This window comes from Macaca thibetana, chromosome 3 (assembly GCF_024542745.1).
Source record: "Macaca thibetana thibetana isolate TM-01 chromosome 3, ASM2454274v1, whole genome shotgun sequence".
NCBI lineage: Eukaryota > Metazoa > Chordata > Mammalia > Primates > Cercopithecidae > Macaca > Macaca thibetana.
This window is the reverse complement of record NC_065580.1, coordinates 151,879,785-151,892,658: the sequence shown is the minus strand read 5'-3', so window position 1 is coordinate 151,892,658 and position 12,874 is coordinate 151,879,785. Positions and strand designations below refer to the sequence as shown.

Here is a 12,874-nt window from a genome sequence, read left to right as displayed (position 1 = left end):
AAGAAAACATAGTTATATAGGATTTGGTCCTATCTGTGGTTTCAGGCATTCAGTGGGGGTCCTGGAATTATCAAGATTTCAAAAGAATTTTTTGTTCATCTCTGATACTTATAAATTTGAAACTGTCAACAACAACAAAGAAAGAATAAGAAAATGTAAATTATCAAAGTTAACCCAAAAAGAAATACAATATATAGCAAAGGAAGTTTCCAGGGAAGACATTGAAAAGGTTGTCCACAAATTACCTTCCAGCAAATTCCCAGATGGTTTAATCTATCAAAGAACATGTAATTCTGCCTCTCCATAAACTTTCCAGGCCATGGAAAAGAGCAATTGACCTAATCCCAATACCAAAACTGGACAAAATGCAAATAAAAACCACAGAATTACCTATGACTATAGATGCAAGACTCCTAAATGAAATACTATAAAATCAAATTTAGCAATATGCCCAGGAACCTAAGTATAGTTTCATTTTATACCTGTTAGTATAGTTTATCCGTGAGAAGGTTATCAGAAAGGATCCATAACATCTCAGTGCTTTACGGAAGTCAGCATGTGTTCATTAATATGTATCCTCACCATGCATATGTGTGTATACACTAAAAGAGTATGCATTAAAATGGCAAAGCTCATCTAGGAAGGAAGGATTGTTTTGGGAGGGTTTAAGATTCTTTAGAGTCTTTAAGAATTACTCAGCCAGGCATGGTGGCTCATGCCTATAATTCTAGTGCTCTTCTGCAGCTGAGATGGGAGGATCACTTGAGGCCAGGAGACCATCCTGGGCAACATAGCAAGACCCCATGTGTAAAAAAACAAACAAACAAACAAAAAAACTAGCTGGGTGTGGTGGCATGAGCCTGTAGAGGTGGGAGGATTGCTTGAGCCCAGGAGTTCAAGATTGTAGTAAGCTATGATTGTGCCACTGCCTACCAGCCTGGATGACAGAGCAAGACCCTTTTTCTTAAAAAAAAAAAGTGGAAAGACTCATGAAGGATTTTTTGTTGCTTTTTTTTTTTTAAGACAGTGGCCAGGGTCCTGCCCAAAACCTACCCAGTCAGAATCTCAGAGGTGGGATTCAGTGTGCTTATTGTTTAAAGCTTCATATCTGATTCTACTGAACATACCTGCTTAAGAACCACAAAATTATAGTGGCTGTCTCTGGGTTTTATAGCGTTAATTTTCTTTTCTAAGGTTTGTGTAAATTTTTGGAACTGTCTGCAGTGAGCAAATGTTTTTTTTTTAATGAGAACAATTTTTTTTTTAATTTTTGAATTATCTTTCATGTCTTTTCACAACTTTATTGAGGTATAATTGGCATATGATAAACTGCATATTTAAAGTATACAATTCGATACATTTTGGCCTATGTTTAGGTCTGTGCAATCATCACCACAATAAAGATAATGAATATACTTATCCACTTCAAAATTGTCTTAGCACTCCTTCGTAATCCCTCCCTCTCCTGCATCCCCTCCCCATCCCCAAGGTGTACCGTCTGTCTATACAGATGAGTTTGCATTCTCTGGGATTTTACATAAACGGCATCATAAGGTTTGCACCATTTGTGTCTAGCTTCTTTCACTCAGCTTAATCATTTTGAGATTGATCTATGTTGTTGAGTTTATCCATAGTTCATTCCTTTTCATTGCTAAGTAGCATTGCACTGTGTGAATAAACCACAATTTGTTTTTATCCCTTGAAATATTGATGGACATTTAGGTTGTCTCCAGTCTTTTAATATTACAAAGCTGCTGAGACCATTTCTGTATGAATCTTTGGGCGCTTACTTCCATTTCTCTTTAGTAGATACCTAGGAGTGGAATGGCTGAATCATAAGATAGGTGTATGTGGAACTTTTTAGAAAACTATTAACCTGTTTTCCAAAATGGTTGTACTATTTTTACATTACCACCACTAGTGTACGAGAGTTGTAGTTCTGTCACTGATATGCCAGAATGTAGTACTTGCGGTCGTTTTAGACATATTAGCAGGTGTCTAGTGATATTCCCTCATGGTTTTAATTTGCATTGCTCTGATGACTAATGAAGTTGAATGCCCTTTCACATGCTGATTTGCCATCCCTGTGCCTTCCTCAATAAACTGTTCAAAACTTGTGCACATTTTTACTGAGTTGTTTAACATCTTATTACTGTTTTGAGAGTTATTTCTATTTTCTAGCTACAGATCCTTTATCAGATGTATGATTTGAAAAAATGTTTTCTCCCAGTCAGTGGCTTGTCTTTTAATTTTCTTCATAGTGTCTTACACAAACCACATAATTTTAATTTTGACAAAATCTAATTTATAAAAATTTCTTTGATGGATCATGCTTTTGATATTATATCTAAGAAATATTTAAGTCAGTGCTACAAAGATATCTTCTTATATTGTATTCTTAGAAATTTTACAGTTGCAGTTTTTACATTTAAGACTATATTTCACCTGAGTTCATGTTTGTGTAGGGTATGAAGTATGAACTGAAGTTCATTTTTTTGGCATGTAAGATATCCAATTGATTTAGCACCATTTAGCAAAAAGTTCCTGGTTTCTTCATGGTATTGCCTTTGCGCCCTTGTCAAAAATCAGCTGGCATGTGTATATACATGTGGGTCTATTTCTGGACTCTGTTGTTTGCCTTTCATCTGTTTGTCTAAAAGCCAGTGTTACATTGTCATGATTACTATAGTTTTATTATAAGTTTTGAGGTCAGGTAGAGTTAGTCTTCCAACTTTGTACTTTTTCAAAGTTGTTTTGGCTGCTTAGGTCCTTTTTGTATTTCCATAAAAATTTTATAATCCACTCATCAATTCTACATCCTTATTGCACTGGTTGGGACCTCCAGTACAGTGTTGAGTAGAAGTAATGAGAGCAGACATCCTTCTCTTACATGTCATCTTCGGGGAACACATTCAGTCTTTCACCATTAGGTATGATGTTGGCTGTAGGGTTTTTTATTGTTGTTTTTTGTTTTAGAGACAAGGTCTCACTCTTTCACCCAGGCTGGAGTGCAGTAACGTGATCATAGCTCATTGTAACCTGAAATTCCTGGGCTCAAGTGATCCTCCTGTCTCAGCCTCCTGAGTAGCTGGGACTACAGGTGCGTACCACCATGCCTGGTTCATTTTAAATTTTTTATAGAGACAGTGTCTTCCTGTGTTGCCCAGATTGGTCTGGAACTCCTGGCCTCAAGCAACCTGCCTGCCTCAGCCTCCCAGAGGGCTGGGACTATGGGAATGACCCACCATATCTGGCTGCTGTAGGTTTTTTACAGATGCCTTTATCAGGTTAAGGACATTTTTTTTCTATTTATAGCTTACTAAGCGTTTTTAATCAAGAACGTGTGTTGGATTTTGTCAGATGTTTTTTTCCTGCTCTTAGATGACTATTTTCATTGCAGTGACTTGGGCCTATAGTCTCAGCTACTTGGGAACTAAGGCAGGAGAATCACTTGAGCCCAGGAGTTTGAGGCCATCCTGGGCAATGTAGTGAGACTCCATCTGAAACAACAACAAAAAATGAGATGAGCATTTAGTTCATTTTTCAGTTTGCTAATGGTGACGTTAAAAAAAATTAAACCGCCGGGCGCGGTGGCTCAAGCCTGTAATCCCAGCACTTTGGGAGGCCGAGACGGGCGGATCACAAGGTCAGGAGATCGAGACCATCCTGGCGAACCCGGTGAAACCCCGTCTCTACTAAAAAATACAAAAAAACTAGCCGGGCGAGGTGGCGGGCGCCTGTAGTCCCAGCTACTCGGGAGGCTGAGGCAGGAGAATGGCGTGAACCCAGGAGGCGGAGCTTGCAGTGAGCTGAGATCCGGCCACTGCACTCCAGCCTGGGTGACAGAGCGAGACCCCGTCTCAAAAAAAAAAAAAAAAAAAATTAAACCAACCTTGCATCCTGGGATAACCATTATGGTTATTATGTGCTATTCTTTTTCTATATTGTTGGATTCGGTTTGCTAACATTTCATTTAGAATTTTTGTATTTATATTTGTAGGGATATTGGTCTATCATTTTAGTTTAATGTCTTTGTTAGGTATAAAATGAGTTGGGGTACATTTTTTTCTCTTCAGTTTTCTGAAAGAGTTCGTTTGGATTTGGTATTATTTCCTTAAATATATGGTAAAATTCACCAGCGAAGCCATTGGGCCTGAAGTTTGCTTTGTGAGAAAATATCTAACTACAATTTATTTTTCTATAATAGATTTAGGGCTATTCATGTTATCTGTTTTTATCTTTTTTCTTGAGTAAGCCTCAGTAATTTGTCTTTCAGGGAATTTGTCCATTTCATCTAATTTGTCTTAATATATTGGCATTAAAGTATTCAGAATATTCCTTTTAATATTTGTGATATCTCTAATGATATCATCTTATCCCTTATATTGATGATTTGTATCTTCTCTTGTCTTTTTTCGGATCAGTCTAGCTAGAAGTTTATCAATTCTGTTTATCATCTCTCAGTGCCAACTTTTAGGTTCAGTGATTTTTGTCTTTTGTTTTATATTTCAATAATTTTTCCTCTGATTTTAATTATTTCTTTTTTTTCTGCTTATGTGGTGTTTCAATTGCCCATCTTTTTGTAGTTTTTTAAGGTGCTAGCTGAAGTCATTGTTTGAAGACCCTTTTTACTGCTTTTGTAGCATTTAAAAATTATGATACGTTATGTTTTCATTTTCACTTATATTGAAATACTTTGTCCCTTGGGTTATTTAGAAGTCTGCTATTTAGTTTCAAAATACTAGGGATTTTACAGAGATCTTTCTGTTGTTGGTTTTTTAGTTTTATTTAATGACTTCAGTCCTTTGAAATTTGTTTAGACTTGGTTTTATGGACCAGAATATGATCTATCTTTGTAAGTGTCCCACAAAACTTGAAAGAATGTGAATCTGCCACTTTGGGGTAGAGTGATCTATAAATGTTAATTAGGCTAAGTTGTTTGATTATATTATTTATTTTCTTTTATATTCTTATCAATCTTCTACTTGGTCTATCAGTTATTGAGAGGCAGGATTGAAAAATCTCTTAGTTATAATTATACATTGTTTATTTCTTCCCCTTTTTTAGAGTTTTTACTTCCTGTATTTTGTAGCTCTGTGATTAGATGCATAAAAATTTAGGATTGTTGATTTCTCTTAATAAACTGACCTCCTTTACTATTATACGATGACCCTCTTTATTTCTGGTAACAGTATTTGTTCTGAAATTTGCTTTGAGATTAATATAACCTCTTCGACTTTCTTTTGATTAGTGTTAGCACAGTGTATCTTCTATCCCTTTAAAGTACTTTATATTAAAAATATGTTTCTTATAGGCATATTTTTATATATGGTTATATATTTGGATCTTGACCATGGACAACCTCTGCCTTTTCACTGAGGTACTTGAAGCATTTACATTTATTGTGATTATTTATATTATTAGGTTTACATTTCATCTTGCTACTTATTTTCTGTGTGTTTCGTATGTTCTTTGTTCACTTTTTCCTCATTTTCTTACTGCTTTTGCCTTAACTGGGTATGTTTGATGATTCCATTTTGACTCCTTCTTGACTTTTGAGCTGTAACTTTTGTTAATTTGGTGGTTGTTTTAGGGCTTATAGGATGCATTCTTAACTTACCACAGTCTACCTTCAAGTGAGATTATACTACTTCACATATAGTAAAAGAACCTTACAACAGGATACTTCCGTTTTTCCATTCCCAACCTTTGTGGTATTGTTTTCAGACACTTTTGCATATGTTTTAAAAAATCCACATTACATTATTATTATTTTCATCTTAATAATTATCTTTTAAAGGAATTTAAATAATAAGAAAAAAACCCCTTGTATATGTATCCACATAGCTATCATTTCCAGGGCTCTTCATTCCTTTATATAGATCTGGATTTCCATTTTGGTATCATTTTTTCTTCTGGCTGGAGGACTTCCTTTTACATTCCTTGTAGCACGAGTCTGATGGTGATGAATTATTTCAGCTTTGATATGTCTGGGAAAGTATTTTGCTTTCATTTTGAAGGATATTTTGCTGTACAAATATATTTCTGCTGGAATGGCAGGGTCCTTTTCTCCTTTAAGTACTTTAAAGACAGTGCTTCCCTAACTTCTTGTTTGCATTGTTTCCAGTAAGAAATGTGTTGTTATCTTTATTCCTCTGTGTGTGTTTTTCTCTGGGTTTGCTTAAGATTTTCTCTTAATACTGGTGCTGAACAATTTGTTCCGTTGTGCTTTGGTATAGTTTTATTCATGTTTCTTGTGCTTGGGATTCATTGAAATTCTTTAATCCATGGGTTTGTTGGTTTCATGAAATTTGGAAGTTTTTTATTCATCTTTCTTCAGATATATTTTCTGTTCCCCCTTCTCCCTCCTCACCTTCATGAAATCTAATTACGCATATTTCACCCTACCTAAACCTGCCCCATATCACTGATTTTCTCTTCTTTTTTTCTCTCTTTTCTCTCTTTGTGTTTCATTTTTGATAGTTTCTGTTACTGTGTCTTTAAGTTCACTAATCTTTTCTTCTGCAGTTTCTATTCTGTGGTTAGTCCCATCAAGTGTATTTTTTATCTAATACATTGTAGTTTTCATCTCTAGAAGTTTGGCTTAGGCCTTTTTATATCTTTATGTCTGTATCTTCTGTATGTGAATGTCAGGCACTTTTTCCTCCGATTCTCTCAGGAGGCTGTTTCCCAGCCTTGAGTAACATGCATACTCTGATGAGAGATCCACAGGATATTCAAGGACACCCTCTGCGTATCTCCAGGGCTCACTCTTTCTCTGCTTGTCTCTTCCTTCTGGTGCTCTGTCTTATGAAATCTGGCTGACTTGGTTTCCCTTGACTCTCAGTTCAGCGGATCTGCTACACTCTGCCGGTTCCTTACTCTGAACAGTAAACTGTTCTGGCAGTAAACTGTCATCTGGATTTTAATATCTCTCCAAGGCAGGGATAAATGGTCATTGAAAGCAAGTGAGCATGGTGACGGGGTGGAGGTGGCCTCACAGGACATGAAGTGAGTTGTACTGAGTCATCTGAGAGTGCAGTGTGCTGCTTCTGGCCAGTGGGCTTGACAGTTCAGTGTCTGGGTTCAGAATATGAGTCTGCCCATGTTCTAAGCATGTTCTAAAGATTCATATCCTAAACTAGTTTTGATTTTGGTGGCCTGTGACATCCATGTGATATGAATTATCAAGCTCAATATATAAATGGAGATACATGTATTCAATTCCCAGTTATACAAGTATCTTTTCAAAAACTTTCAACCCTGCAAAATTAGCCTGTGATTAGTTAAGATGAGACAGTTTAAACACAGCAAGAAAACAAGTACAAGGGTACTTCAAAAAGTTCATAAAGTTAAAAGATAAAAATTTTTTAAAAGATATAAACTTTATTTCTCAACATAAGCTCTATCAAATTCCAGACATTTTTGTAAGCGCTGATCCTAACCATTTAGATTGTCCCTAAAGAACTAAATGGTGGCTGGGCGCGGTGGCTCATGCCTGTAATCCCAACACTTTGGGAGGCCGAGGTGGGAGGATCATGAGGTCAGGACCATCCTGGCCAACATGGTGAAACCCCATCTCTACTAAAAATACAAAAACTAGCTGGGTACGGTGGCATGTGCCTGTAGTCCCAGCTACTTGGGAGATAGGGGCAGGAGAATCTCTCGAACCCAGGAGGCGGAGGTTGCAGTGAGCCGAGATTGCACCACTGCGCTCCAGCCTGGTGACAAGAGTGAGACCCCGTCTCAAAAAGAAAAACAGAGCTGAGTGTCCTGAGAATTTAACCATGTCAATGCAGACTTTCTTACATTATTAACTGAAGAAAAATTCCTCAAGGGGTACCCTAAAGGGTGCCCTACATTCCTTAATTCCTTAATTCCTAAAATTAAGGAATTTTTGAGATTAGGAAACAAAAAGAAGTCAGAAGGAGCCAAATGAGGTGGATTTGCAACCACCACAAAGTGGATGGCTCATGATTTCCTGTCGAAACCCTCACACAGTCGCCCTTGCTTGATGAGAGGAATGGACAGGCGCTTTGTCATGATGGTCTCTGGCGAAGCTTCCCCAGGGGTTTTTCTGCTAAAGCTTTGGCTCACTTTCTCGAAACACTGTCATCATAAGCAGATGTTGTCGTCCTTTGGCCTCCATGTGAACCCGACAAGCAAAACGCCTTGAGCATCCCAAAAATGCTGCCATGGCCTGTGCTTTGGCCAGTCAGCCTGTGCTCTGACTGGGCCCCTTCCACCTCTTGGCAGCCTTTTTTGAGGGGGGATTATGCATTTTCTTCAGGATTGTCTTTGTAAAAGCTATTTTAATCTCCTGTTTGATGTTTGTTCTTGCTTCAGTTTTGGCCGAAGTCATGTAACTCTGATAGGAGCTCTTTTCAAACAGATGTCTTCATCTTCTCAGTGCCTCAAACTAGATCCTATTCAGACATGTGTCAGCAAGTTAGTACAAGTTTATTTTGGTGCCAAACAATTTTGAAATCCGTGAAGTTTTTTCATAATACGCATTTTCTATGAACTTTTTCAAGACTCTTGTGAACCATTTCAAGACACTTGTTAAGAATTAGGGTTTCCTATTGCATCATGGATGTCACACATGCAAAGCCAGTGACCTGAACATGCCTGGCCTCTCAGTGGCAGGGGAGCATGTGCAGGCATGAGTGCCAGAGGTGGGTGACACAGGAGCAGCCCCCACATGCACGACCTCGTAGGACCCTGCATTAGTCTCAGAAGTGGCTCCATCCATCCACGCTCAGGCAGCACCAGAGTGAGAAAAGACACACTTGTCAGGAAGTCTCATGATTCCAGGTTTCTGTCAACCTTCTGCCCACCTGCCCTGTCAGACAAGTGCATACCCATGGGTCAGTTCGGCTTTCTCAGCACTGCTTCTGTTCTGGTGGCACTGGAAGAGTGTGAGGCCACTGCCATGGCAGATGCACACTCAAGTCTGCGTATGTTCCTCAGCAGGCAGAATTCCTCCACCACGCACTTCTGTGGCCATGTCTGAGCACAGTGTGCCACCCCTGGCTGCTCCCTCCCTGGGGGTGAATGCGGGCTTCACACCGCCTTCCTGTGCCTTCCGTTTCAGGCATCAGCAATGCAGAAGCACGGCAGCCAGGGAAGGCCCCCAACTTCAGCGTCAACTGGACGGTAGGCGACTCCGCTATTGAGGTCATCAACGCCACGACGGGGAAGGATGAGCTGGGCCGCGCGTCCCGCCTGTGTAAGCACGCGTTGTACTGTCGCTGGATGCGTGTGCACGGCAAGGTACTGAGGCGCCCTCACCGTGATGCGCCGGCTCCACCTCCCTAATAGCTTGTCTGTCCTCACACCTACTGCTCCTTAAATTGTTTCATCATGTCATCATGCACAGCTTCCTAAATTGATCATTTGGAAACCTTTTGTTCCTTCAGATTGTTTTAGCTTAGAAGTGTGGCCATGTCCCTGAAACCTTAATGCCATCTCAAAGGCAGCTCTTTTCCTCCCTTCTGCAGTAACACCCACTGCCAGGCCACTGTGTGTGGTGGAAACATGTCTTACTCTCAGATATTGAAAGTCATTATGCCAGTCTCCCTGCTGTCCCCTCCTTCTCAGCAACACAAAAATTGCCTGGATTCTGATAACCCTCCATGAGAGTTTTTAAACCTTTTGAATTAGCTGTGGGGCCCTTTTTTCCCCAGAATGAAACCTTATATAGTAAGTCAGGATATTACTAGTTTGTATTTATTCTTCAATCAAGTAGATAGCATCGATTTATTCTGAGACCAGCATTGTGCACTGGCATGGGAGGTATAGCCAGAAGTGACAGTGCCCAGGAGGGTCCTGTTCACACAGGGGCAGCACCCAGGCCAGCTGCCGCAAGGCCACAGTCCACACAGAAAGGAGCTACCAGTCACACGAGGGAAGGCCTCCGAGGTCATCAGGGTGATAACACACACGTAACATCAGTGGTGCTTCTTATAGTTAAAAATGAAACTTGAATCAGTTATTGGTGGTTTCCCAGAAGCACGTCTTCAGAACTCGGGGGTCTGTAGCTGCCTGTTTGACTAGCAAGACTGGAACTGGGCGATAACTCAGGCCTCAGGAGGTGCGGCACCTTGTTCTGTGTGGAGCCGTGCCCTTGGCAGAAGGCGCCTTCCTCTGGGTTGCTTCACCCCAGAAGCCAATGCAGTTCTAAAGGCCATGTTTTGGCATCTTATTAGGTGTTATTTTCATCTGTTACAGCGTCAACAGTTGCATTTGTTTTCTATCCCTTCACAGGTTCCCTCCCACTTACTACGCTCCAAGATTACCAAGCCCAACATGTACCATGAGTCCAAGCTGGCGGCAAAGGAGTACCAGGCCGCCAAGGCGCGTCTGTTCACAGCCTTCATCAAGGCGGGGCTGGGGGCCTGGGTGGAGAAGCCCACTGAGCAGGACCAGTTCTCACTCACGCCCTGACCCGGGCAGACATGATGGGGGGTGCAGGGGGCTGTGGGCATCCAGCGTCGTCCTCCAGAACCTCACATCTGAACTGGGGGCAGGTGCATACCTTGGGGAAGGAGTTGGGGGACACAGGGGACCACTAGGTGTCCACAGTTGTCCCCAGCATCTCACATCAGACCTGGGGCAGGTGCGCAGTGTGGGGAGGGGATGGGGTGTGTCGGGGCCCAGCATCGCCGCCTGGCATCTCTCTGCCGCAGCATTTCCCCTTCTGAACCGTCCAGTGACTGCTTTCAATCTCGGTTTACGTTTAGAAATTGAGTTCTACTGAGTAGGGCTTCCTTAAGTTTAGGAAAATAGAAATTACTTTGTGTGAAATTCTTGAATAAATAATTTATTCAGAGCTAGGAATGTGGTTTATAAAATAAGTAATTATGTCAGGTCACTTTTATGCCACATTATTTTAATTGCAAGAAAAGCATCTATATATGGAGGAGGGTGGGAAAATAGAGGTAGGAAGTAGTAGTCTAAAGGAAATCGCCACATGTCTGTCTAAACTTAGGTCTCTTTTCTCCATAGGTACTTCCCTGGGTAGTTTGACACACTAGGTTTTAACAGTCTCCCTGAGGAGCAGACTCCCAGCATGAGGTAGCGTGGCCTTGTCACACACACGGGGCCCCGCAGTGGTGACTGTGTGTCCTGCAGAGTCGTGACCCAGGCCCCTGTAGCCCTCAGCCTCCTCTAGAAGCTTCTGTACTCCTTGTAGGATCAGATCATGGAAAACTTTTCTCAGTTTACTTCTAAGTAATCACAGATAAAACATGGCCAGTAACCCCAGGCTGGCCATTCATTCAGGTTTTTTAAAGGATATTTAACTTTTATGGACTAGAAGGAATCAGGAGGGCTACTGCACAATACATGGCCTAAGTTCCCTCTGTTCCTTCCTCCGAATTGAATGGATGTGGATGACTGCCCAAAGGCCTTCACAGAATGGAAGTAGAATGATTTCAGTAGATAATCATTCTTGGAAAATGACATAGCAGGCATGTTTTTAAATTATTGTTTCCAGCTTTATCAAAGACATGTTTGAAAAATTAAAAGCATCCAAGTGAGAGCTGGTGAGACCACGTGCTGCTGGTATAGTGTAGACCAGACATTGACGGTCCCGACAGAGGAGCTCAGGGCTGCCCAGCACCCAGAGTGCACGGGACAGCCCCACGAGAGAGGGAGCCAGCCCAGGAGGTCAGGAGCGTGGCGGGCCAGGGCCCTGTGTGGACCACCTCCACCGAGCTCAGAGATTTGCACCCGGTGCCTTGTTGCCTCCGCTCAGGATGAAAGAGGAGCCGAGAGAAGTGCTCTGCTCGCCAGTGCAGTGCCCAGCTCCAAGGCTCTGGACGGTGCTCAGGTGGGTCTCCTGGGGCCATGGGCAGAGATTGGTGCAGACTACCCTACAGCACACACCTGCCACAGTGAAATCCAGGGTGTTGGCACCTGTATGTCTGTGATGGGCCTAGGAAACCAGAACAGGGGCAGAGGGGCATCATGCTCCCACCGGACGCTGGGCGCTCAGACCCAAAACCTGAAGCACTGTGGCTTTGGTGGGGGGTGTGCCTCCTGATGTCGGGAGCCCTATCCACGTGTGTCCACACAGATCTCCTCCCAGCGTGGCAGGAAGGGGTGCTGCTTAGGGCTCATCGTTGGGGACGTGACCAGGTTCAGAGGCTAGAACATCTGCCCCACACCAGCCTTCTCCTCTACCGAAGAGGGTAGTTGTCTCCCTGAAGCAGTCAGAGTGGGCGTCTCAGCCGCTCTGTCACCACAGTGGGGTCTTGTTTGGGCAGACGGTGCTGGGGTTCTGCACCTGCAGAAGGAGAGGTGTCTGTTGCCACTGGCCTTCCCCCAAGTAGGCTCTTGCACACTCTAGAAAAAACACCTTGTAAGTCTGTGCATTTTTATTCTTGTCTTGATAAATTGTATTTTTTTCTAATGGGGATTGGGAGATGGACTAAGTTTTTAAAAATATGTGGATTTTGGTTACCAAGTTTAGTGTTAATATGTTCCATATACATACAAAACTACCCGGTATTTCTGGCTTTTCCCTTCTGTCAGGTAATAGCTAAAGTAAGCATGATTGCTCCCTGTACCACGCCAAGTGAGTGAGTGCCTCACCCTGTGGGCCTGAGCAGCTGCCCTGAGACCGTGTGAGGTGGCTCCTTTCCGGGGTGGACTCGTGCAGCCTTGAGGGCAGGCACAGGGCGTCCCGCCCCAAGCCATCCAGGCAGGAGGAAGGCAGCCGAGGCAACTGGGTTCAGGGAGCCCCGGGCGGGGCGGCTGCGGGGAAGAGTTGGGTTCGGGGAGCCCTGGGCGGGAGGTGGGGGGCGGCTGTGGGGAAGAACTGGGTTCGGGGAGCCCTGGGCGGGGTGGGGGGGCGGCTGTGGGGAGGTGT

At 42.5% G+C, this 12,874-nt stretch overlaps 1 protein-coding gene across 8 annotated transcripts in view; it reads left to right on the top strand.

Annotated features, from left to right (window-relative positions):
• ADARB1 (adenosine deaminase RNA specific B1) overlaps positions 1–12,469 on the top strand; it is a 136,355-nt gene extending 123,886 nt beyond the window's left edge. For 5 of the 8 annotated variants that reach the window (XM_050784424.1, XM_050784425.1, XM_050784422.1 and 2 more), the window contains 2 exons: positions 9,095–9,273; positions 10,267–12,469. In XM_050784424.1, coding sequence (XP_050640381.1) covers positions 9,095–9,273; positions 10,267–10,446 — 359 coding nt within the window. In that variant the 3' untranslated portion in view covers positions 10,447–12,469. The remainder of the gene's footprint in view (positions 1–9,094; positions 9,274–10,266) is intronic. The other 3 variants (XM_050784426.1, XM_050784427.1, XM_050784429.1) reach the window with 1 other exon arrangement.
• Positions 12,470–12,874: the final 405 nt, after the last annotated feature.